The 18,480-nt window shown below is 42.2% G+C and overlaps 1 protein-coding gene across 1 annotated transcript in view; it reads left to right on the forward strand.

Annotated features, from left to right (window-relative positions):
• Positions 1–3,736: 3,736 nt before the first annotated feature.
• LOC109883598 (phosphorylase b kinase regulatory subunit alpha, skeletal muscle isoform) overlaps positions 3,737–18,480 on the forward strand; it is a 28,214-nt gene continuing 13,470 nt past the window's right edge. Inside the window, exons 1-12 of the mRNA XM_020475628.2 lie at positions 3,737–3,910; positions 5,215–5,373; positions 5,723–5,770; positions 6,065–6,233; positions 15,734–15,816; positions 15,951–16,031; positions 16,311–16,409; positions 16,548–16,694; positions 16,982–17,035; positions 17,181–17,303; positions 17,425–17,520; positions 17,614–17,721. Of these exons, the coding sequence (XP_020331217.1) occupies positions 3,833–3,910; positions 5,215–5,373; positions 5,723–5,770; positions 6,065–6,233; positions 15,734–15,816; positions 15,951–16,031; positions 16,311–16,409; positions 16,548–16,694; positions 16,982–17,035; positions 17,181–17,303; positions 17,425–17,520; positions 17,614–17,721 (1,245 nt within the window). The 5' untranslated portion in view covers positions 3,737–3,832. The remainder of the gene's footprint in view (positions 3,911–5,214; positions 5,374–5,722; positions 5,771–6,064; positions 6,234–15,733; positions 15,817–15,950; positions 16,032–16,310; positions 16,410–16,547; positions 16,695–16,981; positions 17,036–17,180; positions 17,304–17,424; positions 17,521–17,613; positions 17,722–18,480) is intronic.

Below are 18,480 nucleotides of genomic sequence, written 5' to 3' on the forward strand. Positions count from 1 at the left end.
GCATGGAGGTTAAGGATGGGGAAAAAGTAATATCACACAAGAGAACTCTAAGCATGGACATAGACTGAACAAAAATATAAAGGCAACATGTAAAGCGTTGGTCCCATGTTTCATGAGCTGAAATAAAACATCATAGAACTGTTCCATACGCACAAAAATATGATTTATCTCAGATTTCTCGCACAAATGTGTTTACAACCCTGTTATTGAGTACTTCTCCTTTGCCAAGATAATAAATCCACCTGCCAGGTGTGGCATATCAAGAAGCTGATTAAACAGCATGATCATTACACATGACTTTTCAATTAACATTGAAAGTCAATATATATAAGAAATATTTAAATAAATAAAAAGTTCTTAACAGGGCGTACGTCTCTGTTTGACTGATTGGGACAATTTCATTTTTTGTAGAGAACGTTTAAAACGGTAAAACTCTTTGGTGAATATTTGTATATTTTGCTGGGTTATGGTATTGGAAGGCATAAGCCACGGACAATGAACACAATTGCATTTTATTGATGACAATTTGAATGCACAGAGATAACGTGATGAGATCCTGAGGCCCATTATCGTGCCATTCATCCCCGCCATCACCTCATGTTTCAGCATGATAATGCACCGCCCCATGTCGCAAGGATCTGTACACAATTCCTGGAAGCTGAACATGTCCCAGTTCTTCCATGGCCTGCATACTCACCAGACATGTCACCAATTGAACATGTTTGGGATGCTCTGGATCGTCGTATACGACAGCGTGTTCCAGTTCCCGCCAATATCCAGCAACTTCACACAACCATTGAAGAGGAGTGGGACTATATTCAACAGGTCAGGATCAACAGCCTGATCAACTCCATGTGAAGGAGATGTGTTGCACTGCATGAAGCAAATGGTGGTCACACCAGATACTGACTGGTTTTCCGATTCACGCCCCTACCTTTTTTTTAAGGTATCTGTGACCAACAGATGCATATCTGTATTCCTAGTCATGTGAAATCTATAGATTAGAGCCTAATTAATGTATTTCAGTTGACTGATTTCTCTATATGAGCTGTAACTCAGTGAAATCTTTGAAATTGTTGCATGTTACATTTATTTTTGTTCAGTATAGATTACACATTTTCCGACAGGTCTGTGGACGGACTTCAAATCATCCATGGTTATGAAATAGCCAGCCACAGACTTGTGCACAGGCCATTTATACAACTGGCTCACAGGTGGCTTGGCATCAACAACTCTAGAATGGAGGGGTGTGGGCTAATTGGCATCACACTTTGGTACTGTAGAACGATTCACTAATAAGTATCACCAGCACTGACAGAAGAGGCCGTTAGAAAGACAAAGGATGTGTGAATTATCCCCAAACACTGTAATGTAGAGGTATACAGCACTACCAGTAACTACCAGTTACCAGAGGCAACCTAAAGCCCTGGTGTCCATAAGGAACCACTCTTCTTTTCTGATAAACAAGAACTCATTCAGCAGGAGGGTTCTTTTTGTGTTGAATGTACCTATTTGACAATATAATTACAAGCTTTTGTGGTGGATGTGGTTTCATAACTCTAGTGGGGGGAGGGGGGGGGGGGGGTTCAGTAATAACTTTTGTGTTGTTCTTCACTGTGGGTGGCGGTATTACGGATTACCGCGGTTAACCATAGTTGTACTATTCTTTAGTCATACAAAGTATCCCGAGCTGGAGAGTAGAACACTAATAAGTATAGTCTGAGCCAAGTTTGAACTTCCTGTTAAGCACTACGTAGACTCATATCCTAAAATGTGTTATTGACGGCAATGTAAAAAAAAAGTGACTTTTCTTTGACTGTGTATCTGACTATTGCTTGGAACAATAAACAAGATTTACTGTCAAGACATCTTCACTTTCTCATGATGGGCATGGAAAGCCACCCAGGCCGTTCACCGACAGCAGTGAGTCATACTCTGGTTAGACCCTCAGGGATAGACTTAACGGGTTCATGATGTTGGGAGTGAGAATGACTCCAAACTCGTGTACTGTACTTGTTGGTGAGTAACTGGGCACAAAGAGCACATATCTATTCATGTGAAAGTTAACATGGTTTTAATTCATAGCAAAGTTGAAATGACAGGGGGAATAAATTATTCATCTTTCACATTTTTTAATCTCCGTTGCACCTTTACATGAGATGGTAGTGATACAAAACCATTGCAGATGGTAGTGATACAAAACCATTGCAGATGGTAGTGATACAAAACCATTGCAGATGGTAGTGATACAAAACCATTGCAGATGGTAGTGATACAAAACCATTGCAGATGGTAGTGATACAAAACAGATGAAAACAGTGATACAGATGGTAGTGATACAAAACCATTTATTTGTAAATAAAGTGCATTAAAAATTAAATATGAGACCCTACAGTTAAAATGAACTACAGTATACAAGTAATACAATAATGGAGACACACTTATGGATAAAACAGGGTGTCAACTAATCCATAAACCTTGCATAAGAATGGCCACCATCAACCTGCTCAAGGTAAAAGTGAGATTTGAGCATTCCTTGCAGGACAGGTTCCTCAGCTCAGATCGCGTTTAAGAGCGTACGCTACACTTCAGTCGCTCATTCTTAGTGTGGACTTTGACGTCGTACGACACAAGGGTCTTGTGAGACGGAAAGAGAATGAGTTCCAGAGGGAGAAAGAGATCCAGAGTTCTTCACTAGTGTTGACAGGCCAGTCCTCTCTCTAGATCCGCCAGCCCTTGCCTGGGGCTTTAGCAAGAAGACGAGGAAGTGAGCGCAACAAGAACACTGGACATGTGTGCCCCTCTCAGACCATGGACAGATGAGGAGTTAACAGGAAGACGATATGAGATGTGACATACTGGAGACCTCTTCCTCCTCTCGATCACTCCATAATATACCAATTGGATGTCATCGCTGACCTGAGCGGGTTGCTGAATGGCCTGACTCGTTGGGTAGACTTGCTCTAGAATATCCTCCACTGTTGAGACGTTGTAGACTGCGGAGAATCTCTTCCATGGCCATCCCCAGTTGATCATGGTGTTGACAAAGAAGGTCGCCTTGTTCATTGATCGTCTGGGTCCGGTTGTCCTGCTGCTTCCATATTTTTAGTTGGTATTCTGTAATGATGCAGCAGTGAAGTCAGAAGCAGGTGAAACGTTTTAATAAAACAACCAAACCAAGAACACGCCACTAACATAAGGCAGACCACAGATACACAAGAACAATACCATCTGGTAAGTGAACCTGGTAGAGTCACATATAAAGGTGAGGAAAAGATGAAGGTAATGAAGTAATGATGAGTTCCAGGACCGGTGGTTAGTACTCTGGCGATGTTGTCTGCCGGAGGGGAGGAGCAGGAGCAGACGTGACACATTGACTGCTCATATTGATGGTATAGATATTTCCACATTTTGTAGACTTTGTGGTTATAGCTTTATTTGTATATATATATATATATATATATATATATATATATATATATACACACACTTTCGAAACTTTATAACTTAGCATTAATACATTTATATTTAACTTGATGTTATAGTTTATGCCAACTCCATCTAATGACATTGTTACATTGTTCTTTAGAAGATGCTAGTCAACTGTACACTGGGTATAGGCCTACTGCACACAGAAAATACAGACCAACTGGTCTGTGAGCAGCCATGGGCAGTGTAACAGATACTGTGAGCAGAACGCACCCTCCTAGACTTTGACATTTGCTTCCCTCTCATGTTCTCATCCAATGGTGCAACTACATAACAAGCTGTGTTAGAGAGAATGTCAGCGAGGTTTGAGGGCTGAAATTCACGCAAAACATCAAGCAACATCATGAGGAGCCGTAGTAACTCTGGGGTGAAACTCGACAATTATGCACGGATGGTTACGAAAACAATACTACGTCACCAGGTGAGTGCACTGTGGGCCTATTTATGACAATAGCTTACCCTTGATGTGCTGTATGTGTAGTAGCCTACTTATTTACCCATGTTCAGATCATGTAAAGCAAAAAATAATAATCCCATGACTGACACTTATAGGGAAACTCCTCTAAAAAACTATCTTTTGGTCTTGTTTTTCATTAGTCAACTGTTGATTCAGTCCCAAAATGTGTTTGCATGACAGCAGTCAAGTTTTCAAGATATTGGCCTCATGAGGATGTGATTGATGACACTTTTGCTTCTGGAAAGTCCAATATCTTGAAAACTTGACTGCTGACATGCAAAACATTTTGGGACTGTATCAACAATGGACTAATGAAAAAAAATTAGGATAGTATTTGAGTAGAGCTGTCTTTAAGTCAATCTCAGATCGATTGTCTGGGGTCAAGTTAACCTCCCCTTTCATATAAAAAAGTAATGACCATCATGCTTTTAGGGAAAGAAGATTTTGTAAGTATATTAAATTGCGAGTTTGACCAATTCCAGTCCCCTTGCTTAGTGGGTCTGGGGTATTCCCCGGGATAATTTTTATGTAGATGGAATGAGAGGCTCAGTTCTAGGGAGTTTTTAAAAGGATTCCAACTCCAAAATGAATTTGTATTGAGGTTCTACACTGATCTAAAAAACGACCTCTCCAGAATCCATATGACGGAAATCTGAGGCCCCGCTAAGGCCTAATTACTAACTACCAAACAGAAACTGAAATAACAATTTACAAATATAATTTGTATTTGTAACAGAAATAACAATTTACAAATATAATTTGTATTTTAAACTGCACTGCTTGCCTGTTGGAACAATTCATAATTTGTCACATCAGTCAACATAAACGGTGGTTACAATTCATTCACTGTGACTGGCTGATTGTATGTAAATGATAGTGGATTTTGATTTACAATCCATTGAAATCATAGGAAGAAATAAATGTCAATGGTTACTATTAGTTTGATTATTATTATGATTATAATTGCATGTGAATGCTTGCACATGGGTGATATTGTGTGTAAACATTCATGTTAAGTATGCATATGTACACACCATGTATGTATGTATGTATGTATGTATGTATGTATGTATGTATGTATGTATGTATGTATGTATGTATGTATGTATGTATGTATGTATGTATGTATGTATGTATGTATGTATGTATGTATGTATGTATGTATGTATGTATGTATGTATGTATGTATGTATGTATGCATGTAATCACCATGTATCTGTGTATGTCCAGTGTTACTGAATGTGATGCTATGTTCCTCTTATGACCAGGATCCGGTGACGGGGCTTCTCCCGGGGGACCCGGAGAACCACCATGCCTGGGTCCGGGACAATGTTTATGGCATCCTGTCTGTGTGGGCCCTCAGCCTGGCCTACCGCAAGAATGCTGACCGAGATGAGGACAAGGCGAAGGCCTACGAGCTGGAACAGGTGGGAGTGCCCTTCCAGTTACCTGTCTGTCTCAAACCAGTATTGTTTTTTAAAAGTTTGAATGGGAGTAACACAAGTATATATTTTCTAATACCTGGCTGACAGTAACCCCTATAATTATCTTCACGTCTGTCCTTGGCATAGGGATTTAGCAGCTGTAAATAGACCTAAATTGGTCCGGCCCATGGTAGGTCAGTGTGTGTGTGTGTTCCCACATGGAAATGCCAGGGGGCAGGCCATTACGCTGGGGACGGGTTTCAGGTTACTCTGATTCTGCTGGCTGATGGGGGAGGTTGAAGGTCATGGTTGAGACTGGGTGCTGACTATCTCTCCCTCTATCTCTCCACAGAATGTCGTTAAACTCATGAGGAGCCTGCTGCAGTGTATGATGAGGCAGGTATGCAGGCAAGGATTGTGCTATTCACAGTTGTAATGTGGGCCATGGAAAAAGTTTAATCATACTTCAGCTTGCATGCTTGCGTGGTTAATTTCTAATCGAGCAAAGGAAATCAAAGGAAAGGTCACTGTTTGAAATAAACATGTCAATAGATCAACATACTGTACACAGATGACAGAATATGACCTGTGGCTTCTCTTTTAGGATTAGCCTACAAACTTCTTTTTTTTTTCTATTGACCTCAAATGAACTGGTCTTAAGTCCTGGTGTTTGTGGTTGTTCCATTTTTCTCAGATTGACAAAGTGGAGAAGTTTAAATACAGCAAGAACAAATCTGACTGCCTGCACGCCAAGTATGATTCCCAGACAACTGCCACGGTGGTGGGAGACGATGAGTGGGGTCACCTGCAGGTGGATGCCACCTCCATATTCCTGCTCTTCCTGGCCCAGATGACTGCATCAGGTAAACTCATACTCCACTGTGTGGCATCGGCATGATTTTAGTAATGGCGTGGACGCATTTCAGCACAGGGTCTGGGGGTCTTCCCCCCCTCTGGCATTTTCTGCATTTAAAGGCCCAGTGCAGCAACAAACAAAAAAATATCAGTATCAAATTGTTTCTGGGTAACGATTAAGTACCTTGCTGTCATAGTTTCGCATTAAAATGGTCAAAAAGTTCCAAAAACAGATTTTAGCCACAAAAACGAATTCAAGCAGTAATTTTGCAAGGGCACCAAAGCAGTGCATTAACCACAATGTGGATCAATCCACCAACATAGAGGGGCCTAATGTAACCTGGAAATTAGCTGTTATTGGCAGAGAGGTTTTGAACTCTCTTTGTTATTGGTGTATTAACTTATACCACCTGGTGATGTCACCTGGCAAGCCAAAATTTCACTCTGTTTCACCTGTTGATGCGAAAGTCCTGTGTAGATTGAATTTTCAACCAGCAACCATTACATATCACATAACATTTTCACACTTTTAAAGTGTTAGTTTCTTCAGCTGTTGTATAAATATGATACAAAACACAAGAAAAACAGAATAGACTGCACAAAGATTGCCATTTTTCCATTCACTATAATTGTGTATCCTGTTTTCGGCTAACAATGCCTGCAGTACCGCCGGTAGGCCTTGAACTTCTGTGGTTTCAATACAGGGGGCAGTCATTCTCCCCTGATTTGCACGCAAAGATATTGAAAATGTGTCAGGTTCCTGTCATGCCAAATAGTGTAAGCTGGCAAATAGTGTTCACCCCCTGCGTCACAATGGGCTAAAACAGGGTGTTTTTTGGTAGTCTTTTTGGTAGTCTTTTTGGTAGTGTTTTTTGGTAATCTTCATGGTATCAAAAGTATACACCACACACACACATGGTTTTGGTTCAAATTGAAGAAGGCACCTGTCCCGTGTCAGATATTGAGTTAAACGTGTTTAAGTTTGGGTTTACATCCCAATATTACACTTTATATACAGAAGATTTAAAACACTTGTTTGTTGTTATTAGGTGTACATGAAGAGGGCTATTCAAAGATGCTCTGTTGGTCAATGTTGCAGTGTTCATTTTGTAGATTTAGTTTAGTCTTAGTCACATTTTTGTCAGTTGAATAATGATTTAGTGTAGTTATTGTCAACATTTCGAAAACAGTGGGCCATTTTAGTCAACGAAATGCCCTTTCGTTTTAGTCACGTTACATTTGTATTGCCTCATTAACCTATAGTAAACATACATCACTGACTTTCATGTGCACAAACATACATAGCCTTGTCCTACCAGCATATTTTTCTACATAACATATCGCATAAAGAAAGGGGGGGTGAGAGAGGGGGGGTAACTCAAAACACATTAGCTTGATCTCTAACACTAAATATATTACCCACTGCTAGTAGTCATGTATTAATCTAACAGTAAATGCAATGTCCTAAAAACAAACGATGCAGTTGTAGCCTGCAACTCTATATGCACTTGCAATGGCTGATGCGCAATTGCGCATTTCCTGTCTAAAAGCCATATAACAAATCCCAGTTGTAAAATAGTTGCCATTAAGCTCAATATTAAATCAAACATGTTCCTTTCCTCTCAACAACTAATTAGCTCACATTGGTTTCTCTTTAAATAAATATGAGCTTGCGCGCGTTGTAGTATTCTCTCCTCTAGCTGTCGTGTGCTGTGGAGCTTTTGTAAGGACTGTAAAGCCACTGTCAATTATCATTACAAATGATTCAAGTAGTTTCTTCAAAATCCTTTTTTCTCTCCCGGAGCGCACATCATAAGCCCGCTCATCACAGCAGCAGGGAAACAGGCCCAGGGCCAGGGTAGACACGTTCATTACAGGACTCATGATGATAATGTAGTGTACTGTTTGACCAAATCATGGTTTTAGCAGCCCCCAAAAATTAGGACGTTTTGAGCGAGGTCACCATGTAATGAATGTTCAGCTCGCACTAATGCGACCAATGGGAAATTTGACTCACACCCAAGTCAAAAGCTAGCAAAATGGGACTAAATGATCGCAGACTGGAGCCCTGCCCCTTGACATACTATAGCTATTGTAATCAAAGTTCTGTCGTAAGTAGTGGTCTGATAGGTTGCAGCAAGCTAACTAAGTAGTCTTATCAATCTGTTATTACCTGAGCATATATGTTGGAATGATGCGCTTTCAGATGTCTCTTGAGGTTGATAGTATTTTTTTCCCTGTCAACCTTTCTCCCGTAGAAACGTGGCATTTGGTCTTGTTTGAATCAACACAATAAGCAAAGTGGCTCCAAACGTAGCCCATTTTTCTACCGGGAGTTTGTGCCACCAGATTGCTGCCAGATTGGAAAACAATTGGAGGACAGAGAGGTGACTGGTGAATGACCTGTGCTGGGTTTCTCAAAAGCGTTATGAGCACTATGATCATCTTAATTCCATTGAAACTAAATGGACGAAAGATGATTTTTAGTGCTCCTGCTCTGAGACCAGGTTGCAATGCTACAATGGTTTTGGGAAACCTAGCCCTGGGCATAGTATTGATTTTCTACCCCATTGCAACATTGCAATGAGAAAGCCTTACAAATCTGTTAAGTCAAGCATGCTTTTGATTGGACCCAACAAATAACACTGAAAAGCTCTCAATCTCCAAAAACTATTGTTAGCAGATACGCTAGTTAGCATTAGCTTGCGAAACTACCTCTTATAGCTTCCTTCATACTGGACACATAGACATAAAAATGGTATCCACAAGTTCATCTCTCTGGGAAAAGCCCAAAATATCCCTTTAACAAATCACATAATAAGTTCCATGGACTCATTCTGTGTACAATAATAGTGGTTGACATTTTTATAACCATCCCATCTCTACCACACGCATACAATTATCTGTAAGGTGCCTGAATCGAGTAGTGAATTTCAAGCACAAAGATCAGGGATGTTTTTCAATGCCTTGCAAAGGAAGGCAATGATTCGTGGTTCTGTAAATAAATGTAAAAAGCAGATGCTGAATGTCCCTTTGAGCATGATGAAGTTATTGAAGTTATGAAGTTATTCATTTGGATATCAATACACCTAGTCACTAGAAAGATACAGGCGTCCTTCCGAGAGGGGTCCAGCTGCAACATAATCTCTCAGAGCCCTTCGGGTCTCTATGCTGCCACCCACTGATATGTAATCTCTCAGGAAAAGTGGGGGTTTCGAGAAGACCATATAAGGAGAAGTAGGGGTTTCAAAAGGTGCCACTCAAGATGTTGTTTGTTTTAATTGTTGCTAGTTAACGTTAGCTACATTAACTTATTAAAAATTAATGAATTTTACAATGCATTATTTATTATTGAAAATTTGAAATAATAATAATAATAGAAATATCTAGTCATGGCGGTTCTAGTAGTTACGGAATTTCAGAGCTTCTAGTGTTAAAAGACTACTTTTAAAATGCCCACTTCTCCTTATATGGTTCCTTTTGAAAGCCAACTCATAAAAAAAAAAAAACTTTTCCTGAGATGCACTGAGATGACATATCAATAGGTGGCAGCATAGAGGCCCTGAGGGATGACTGCTCTGAGAGATGAAGCTATTGGTCCTTCCTAACTCAGTTGCCAGAGAGGAAGGAATCTGCTCAGGGAGTTCACCAAGGCCAATGGAGATTTTAAAACAGTTACAGAGTTTAATGGTTGTGATATGAGAAAACTGAGGATCAACAACATTCTAGCTACTCCACAATAAATTACAGAGTGAAAAGAAGGAAGTCTGTATAGAATACAAATATTCCAAAACTTGCATCCTGTCTGCAACAAGGCACTTAAGTAACGCTGCACAAACTTTGGCAAAGCAATTAACTTTTTGTCCTGAATATGAAGCATTCTGTTCCAACACAAGATATCACTGAGTAACATTGACAGGGCTTAAAGAATTTTCAAAAGAATAATGGACAAATATTGTACCATCCAGGTGTGCAAAGCTCTTAGACTTACCCCCAAAACAAGTAGAATCTCAATTCAACGGCTCAGACACAAGAGGCATGTGGCAGGGTCTACAGTCAATCATGGACTACAGGAAGAAATCCAGCCCAGTCACGGACCAGGATGTCTTGCTCCCAGGCAGACTAAATAACTTTTTTGCCCGCTTTGAGGACAATACAGTGCCACTGACACGGCCTGCAACAAAAACATGCGGTCTCTCCTTCACTGCAGCCGAGGTGTGTAAGACATTTAAACGTGTTAACCCTCGCAAGGCTGCAGGCCCAGACGGCATCCCCAGCTGCGCCCTCAGAGCATGCGCAGACCAGCTGGCCGGTGTGTTTACGGACATATTCAAACAATCCCTATACCAGTCTGCTGTTCCCACATGCTTCAAGAGGGCCACCATTGTTCCTGTTCCAAGGAAGCTAAGGTAACTGAGCTAAACGACTAGCACTCACTTCCGTCATCATGAAGTGCTTTGAGAGACTAGTCAAGGACCATATCACCTCCACCCTACCTGACACCCTAGACCCACTCCAATTTGCTTACCGCCCAAATAGGTCCACAGACGATGCAATCTCAACCACACTGCACACTGCCCTAACCCATCTGGACAAGAGGAATACCTATGTGAGAATGCTGTTCATCGACTACAGCTCGGCATTCAACACCATATTACCCTCCAAGCTCGTCATCAAGCTCGAGACCCTGGGTCTCGACCCCGCCCTGTGCAACTGGGTACTGGACTTCCTGACGGGCCGCCCCCAGGTGGTGAGGGTAGGCAACAACATCTCCTCCCCGCTGATCCTCAACACTGGGGCCCCACAAGGGTGCGTTCTGAGCCCTCTCCTGTACTCCCTGTTCACCCACGACTGCGTGGCCACGCACGCCTCCAACTCAATCATCAAGTTTGCGGACGACACAACAGTGGTAGGCTTGATTACCAACAACGACGAGACGGCCTACAGGGAGGAGGTGAGGGCCCTCGGAGTGTGGTGTCAGGAAAATAACCTCACACTCAACGTCAACAAAACGAAGGAGATGATTGTGGACTTCAGGAAACAGCAGAGGGAACACCCCCCTATCCACATCGATGGAACAGTAGTGGAGAGGGTAGCAAGTTTTAAGTTCCTCGGCATACACATCACAGACAAACTGAATTGGTCCACTCACACAGACAGCATCGTGAAGAAGGCACAGCAGCGCCTCTTCAACCTCAGGAGGCTGAAGAAATTCGGCTTGTCACCAAAAGCACTCACAAACTTCTACAGATGCACAATCGAGAGCATCCTGGCGGGCTGTATCACCGCCTGGTACGGCAACTGCTCCGCCCTTAACCGTAAGGCTCTCCAGAGGGTAGTGAGGTCTGCACAACGCATCACCGGGGGCAAACTACCTGCCCTCCAGGACACCTACACCACCCGATGTTACAGGAAGGCCATAAAGATCATCAAGGACATCAACCACCCGAGCCACTGCCTGTTCACCCCGCTATCATCCAGAAGGCGAGGTCAGTACAGGTGCATCAAAGCTGGGACCGAGAGACTGAAAAACAGCTTCTATCTCAAGGCCATCAGACTGTTAAACAGCCACCGCTAACATTGAGTGGCTGCTGCCAACACACTGACACTGACACTGACTCAACTCCAGCCACTTTAATAATGGGAATTGATGGGAAATGATGTAAATATATCACTAGCCACTTTAAACAATGCTACCTTATATAATGTTACTTACCCTACATTATTCATCTCATATGCATACGTATATACTGTACTCTATATCATCGACTGCATCCTTATGTAATACATGTATCACTAGCCACTTTAACTATGCCACTTTGTTTACATACTCATCTCATATGTATGTACTGTACTCGATACCATCTACTGTATCTTGCCTATGCTGCTCTGTACCATCACTCATTCATATATCCTTATGTACATATTCTTTATCCCCTTACACGGTGTATAAGACAGTTTTGGAATTGTTAGTTAGATTACTTGTTGGTTATTACTGCATTGTCGGAACTAGAAGCACAAGCATTTCGCTACACTCGCATTAACATCTGCTAACCATGTGTATGTGACAAATACAATTTGATTTGATTTGATTTGAACACTCACAGCTTTAAGGTGTTTCTAACATGTAGGGGAGTATAAGGGGGGTGATGTCACGTCCTGACCTTAGTTCCTTTTTTATGTCTCTGTTTTAGTTTGGTCAGGGCATGAGTTGGGGTGGGCATTCTATGTTGTGTATTCTAGGTTTTGTATTTCTGTGTTTGGCCTGGTATGGTTCCCAATCAGAGGCAGCTGTCGCTCGTTGTCTCTGATTGAGAGCCATACTTATTAGGCAGCCTGTTTTCCCACTATGGGTTGTGGGTAGGTATTTTCTGTTTAGTGGTTTTGTTGCACCTTGCAGAACTGTTCGTTTGTCAGTTTGTTATTTTTGTTTGAGTGTTCATCTTTATTAAAAGTATTATGAATACGTACCACGCTGCACTTTGGTCCTCTTCTCCTTCTCCCAACGACAATCACTACAGGTGAATACTTATCTAATCAAGATATATAGATGCTTATTTATTTATAAATGTTATAGTTTTTTCTCCCACTTTGACATTACAGAGGAGTTTGTGTAGATGGTTGACCAAAAATTACAATTAAATACATCAAATCAAATCAAATCAAATTTATTTATATAGCCCTTCGTACATCAGCTGATATCTCAAAGTGCTGTACAGAAACCCAGCCTAAAACCCCAAACAGCAAACAATGCAGGTGTAGAAGCACGGTGGCTAGGAAAAACTCCCTAGAAAGGCCAATACCTAGGAAGAAACCTAGAGAGGAACCAGGCTATGTGGGGTGGCCAGTCCTCTTCTGGCTGTGCCGGGTGGAGATTATAACAGAACATGGCCAAGATGTTCAAATGTTCATAAATGACCAGCATGGTCGAATAATAATAAGGCAGAACAGTTGAAACTGGAGCAGCAGCACAGTCAGGTGGAAGTTGAAACTGGAGCAGCAGCATGGCCAGGTGGACTGGGGACAGCAAGGAGTCATCATGTCAGGTAGTCCTGGGGCATGGTCCTAGGGCTCAGGTCAGTTGAAACTGGAACAGCAGCATGGCCAGGTGGACTGGGGACAGCAAGGAGTCATCATGTCAGGTAGTCCTGGGGCATGGTCCTAGGGCTCAGGTCCTCCGAGAGAGAGAAAGAAAGAGAGAAGGAGAGAATTAGAGAACGCACACTTAGATTCACACAGGACACCGAATAGGACAGGAGAAGTACTCCAGATATAACAAACTGACCCCAGCCCCCCGACACATAAACTACTGCAGCATAAATACTGGAGGCTGAGACAGGAGGGGTCAGGAGACACTGTGGCCCCATCCGAGGACACCCCCGGACAGGGCCAAACAGGAAGGATATAACCCCACCCACTTTGCCAAAGCACAGCCTCCACACCACTAGAGGGATTTCTTCAACCACCAACTTACCATCCTGAGACAAGGCTGAGTATAGCCCACAAAGATCTCCGCCACGGCACAACCCAAGGGGGGGGCGCCAACCCAGACAGGATGACCACAACAGTGAATCAGCCCACTCAGGTGACGCACCCCCTCCAGGGACGGCATGAGAGAGCCCCAGCAAGCCAGTGACTCAGCCCCTGTAATAGGGTTAGAGGCAGAGAATCCCAGTGGAAAGAGGGGAACCGGCCAGGCAGAGACAGCAAGGGCGGTTCGTTGCTCCAGAGCCTTTCCGTTCACACTCCCACTCCTGGGCCAGACTACACTCAATCATATGACCCACTGAAGAGATTAGTCTTCAGTAAAGACTTAAAGGTTGAGACCGAGTTTGTGTCTCTGACATGGGTAGGCAGACCGTTCCATAAAAATGGAGCTCTATAGGAGAAAGCCCTGCCTCCAGCTGTTTGCTTAGAAATTCTAGGGACAATTAGGAGGCCTGCGTCTTGTGACCGTAGCGTACGTGTAGGTATGTACGGCAGGACCAAATCAGAGAGATAGGTAGGAGCAAGCCCATGTAATGCTTTGTAGGTTAGCAGTAAAACCTTGAAATCAGCCCTTGCTTTGACAGGAAGCCAGTGTAGAGAGGCTAGCACTGGAGTAATATGATCAAATTTTTTGGTTCTAGTCAGGATTCTAGCAGCCGTATTTAGCACTAACTGAAGTTTATTTAGTGCTTTATCCGGGTAGCCGGAAAATAGAGCATTGCAGTAGTCTAACCTAGAAGTGACAAAAGCATGGATTAATTTTTCTGCATCATTTTTGGACAGAAAGTTTCTGATTTTTGCAATGTTACGTAGATGGAAAAAAGCTGTCCTCGAAATGGTCTTGATATGTTCTTCAAAAGAGAGATCAGGGTCCAGAGTAACGCCGAGGTCCTTCACAGTTTTATTTGAGACGACTGTACAACCATTAAGATTAATTGTCAGATTCAACAGAAGATCTCTTTGTTTCTTGGGACCTAGAACAAGCATCTCTGTTTTGTCCGAGTTTAATAGTAGAAAGTTTGCAGCCATCCACTTCCTTATGTCTGAAACACATGCAAATACACTGAAATACATTTTAATCCCACTTTGTAACACAAAGTGGGAAAGGGTTTGTGAGAACTTTCGGAAGGCACTGTAAGTTCAGCAGGAACCTGGAATACAATATACAGTACATAGACATAAACAGTGTCACGCCCTGAGGGTTCTCTATGGTGTTTTAGGTCAGGGTGTGACTAGGGGGGGTTTCTAGCTATTATATTTCTATGTTGGGGTGTGTGTGCGTGTGTATATGGTTCCCAATTGGAGGCAGCTGATGATCGTTACCTCTAATTGGGGATCATACTTAATGTGTCCTTTTTCCCACCTGCCATGTGAGATATTGTTTTGTTTAAGTGCCTATGTGTGCAACGTATTTCACGATCGTTATTGCGTTATTGTTTTTGGAAGTTCCACTACCATTAAAATGTGGAACTCTTCTCAAGCTGCGCCTTGGTCCAATTTTTCATACGACGGTTGTGACAAACAGTCACGAATACAATTTAAATAATGGGCAACCCTTGACGTTTTCCACATTTTGTTGTGTTTTAATTGTAATTTTTGGTTAATGATCTACACAAAATACTCTCATGTCAAAGTGGAAGAAAAATTATAACATTTATCCACCTGGATTAATTGGATAGAAAATTATTGGAGGGGGGTTCAAAAAGCCCTCTTGAATATTGAGGGAGGATGTGTCACCCCCCCCTCTTATATGTCAACTGCTCCTATGGTGTGCCCTCTCCTCTCCTCCAGCATTGCTGCAACCTTAATAGATGCAGTCTGGGATAAGCACGTAACATATGGACGTAACCTATGAAATGATTTTGGAATCTATAGAAATGCATTTATTAATCTCCACATTTTGTTTTTGACAAGTATATTACATTACAAAGACCTGAATGCATATTTTGAAATGATATTATGTGAACTGAAGATAAACATTCAAAAGTTGTTTTTCAATCCTGTCTGCTGTCATTGGCAGGCCTTCACATCGTCTACACTCGGGATGAGGTGGACATCATCCAGAATCTTATGTTCTACATCGAGGCTGCGTATAAAGTGGCAGTATGTAAAAAAATAAAAAATTGGACATGATGTTGACATTCAGTGTATTTGCTGAGTTCCACGGTAGCCACGTGTCTTTGATCTAGAAGTATGAACCAGTTGTTAATCAGTTTGATTTGTGTTGATTTTCCCAGGATTTTGGCATGTGGGAACGTGGGGACAAGACAAACCAGGGGATTCCGGAGATCAACGTCAGCTCAATCGGCATGGCAAAAGTAAGTTGTCTTTTACGCAACATGTACTGTATATCAATGTTTGTTGACTTCTTGGAATTATACTTATGGAACGCGGTTGATAGCACAAATCACGGACGCCAATTACACTCAGCCAATTATGTTTGACCTTCCGTCTTTTCATCAACTAGCAACTTATAATAAATGTGACCTTTTACTGTGGGTGATACCAATGGGTATTATTTCAGTGTCATAGTAATGTGTGCACACTGACAAAGGGATTGTCATATTGACAACAGCCATCTATTTTCCCATGTGTAGGCTGCACTTGAGGCCCTGGATGGCCTCAATCTGTTTGGCGCCAAGGGGGGTCATGAATCGGTAGTCCATGCGTTAGCTGACGATATTCAGCGCTGCACGGTAAGCCATAGGATGGCCACAGAGAGAGGACAGGAGCCCAAGCTCCCAGCAACATGTTCACACTCACTTTCTCAAGTCTTTGAAGAAGACATTACTCTCTCCCTCCCCCCTTTCTCTCTCCCTTTTTTATATGGTCAGTCTATCCTTAGTTCCATGTTGCCAAGAGCTTCCACATCCAAAGAGGTGGATGCTGGGGTTCTGTCCATTATCTCGTACCCAGCGTTCGCTGTGGAAGACATTAACATCGTTAATATGACCAAGGAGGAAATCATTTCCAAGTTGCAGGTGAGGTTGTCCTCTACCGTTACATTCAGTGCTGTCCTTGTTTGGAGTTTATCGATTAACCACTTTGTGTTATATATTAGCCTTTTAATAGTCTGGTATTAACTGCCGAGGAGAGTGTGGTGAAACGTGTGGTGTATTGGAATAGGAAGGTGATGACAGGGCCGGTCAGTGCGGTGTGCCGACATTCTCTGTCTGTTAGAGCAGAACACTGTAATGACGACTGTAGCATGAGAGCACAGCCCATATGGTCAATGTGTCACTAGCTGTCTCTCTATCTTTCCTCTTAGGGGAGATATGGATGCTGCAGGTTCCTCAGAGATGGACACAAAACCCCCAAAGAGGTGAAAATGATATTTCATATTTATGTTTTGCCTCTTTCTTGACTGGCCAAGATAGAAATGCCACAGCCTTCTTCCACCGTCAACTGATGAACGGATTCCTTTGTGTAATTTTGATATATTCTGTACATGTTCATGTAAACTCCAGGACCCCAGTCGCATATATTATGAGTCATCTGAGCTGAAGCTCTTTGAGAATATTGAATGTGAGTGGCCACTTTTCTGGACTTACCTCATTCTGGATGGGATCTTCATCAACAGCCCTGAGCAGGTCAGTCAGGGGGGATGCGGACATACAATGGCCAGCGGGTAATGGCTCCATTCGGAGACCGCGTCCATTCGGTCTCGTGTGTGGGTTCTATTGTGATCAAGAGTTTGCCCTGTGTCATCAGGTGCAAGAATACAGAGATGCCCTGGAGGCTATTATGATCAAACAGAAGGATGGCCTTAGCCTGGTGCCTGAGCTCTATAGTGTCCCCGCAGACAAGGTGAGGGCCACCCTCATCTACATTCATTATCATAATAACTGAGTCCACTTAGAATATACAGCAGGTAAAATTAGTACTGTGTGTTTTATACAGGTAGACGAGGAGTATGAGAATCCCCATTCTGTAGAGAGAGTTCCCATGGGCAAGTTACCTCTGATGTGGGGACAGTCTCTGTACATACTGGGAAACCTGATGGCTGATGTAAGTTAATCTATTCACTGCTTTCGGTAACACTTTATTGGGATAGTCCATCTGTAGATGCTCTACAGACTATCTACTAACCCTAGCTCTAACCCTAACCATAACCTTAACCCTTATTCTAAGCTTAAACTTAACCCTCACCCAAACCCTAGTCCGAACCTTAACCCTTATTCTAAGCCCAACCCTAACTGTAACCTTTAGCAAGCAGTTGCTTATCAAGTTGGTTGGAAGTATGTCCATCTGTAGAGCATCTATAGACTAATTAGACTAGACTAGACAAGACTAGACTATCCAAATAAAGTGTGACCCGGCTTTCCCTTTAATTACACTACACAGGGTTAGTCAAGAATGTTAATTATTGTTGAAAATGTATCATTATCTCCTTGAATGGATGAGGTGTTTACAAGTACCCAAACAAAATGTAGAGTGCATTGAAATCTTAATGCCATGAACTACTATGATTAACATTATTATTGTTGCATTATATTGTACGTAATGCCCTTGTGACTCTCAGCGGTTATTTCCTTTCTTTGAGACCAAAGTTTTAATTGTTTAGTTATTTTTGTGTTGGAGGGGTTAATGGTCCATTTCAAATTCAAAGTTTATAAAACCTGTACCCGTAGGCTGCCAAAAAAAAATGAAAAAAGTGTTTTTAAGAAATATATACAGATTTGAAAAACAAATACTAAATTCAGTGTCCCGTTCCCTGAACCCCACCCAGCCAATATGTCTCCATCCAACCCCCACCTCCCACTCCCG

This window comes from Oncorhynchus kisutch, linkage group LG28, assembly GCF_002021735.2.
Source record: "Oncorhynchus kisutch isolate 150728-3 linkage group LG28, Okis_V2, whole genome shotgun sequence".
NCBI classification, from domain to species: domain Eukaryota; kingdom Metazoa; phylum Chordata; class Actinopteri; order Salmoniformes; family Salmonidae; genus Oncorhynchus; species Oncorhynchus kisutch.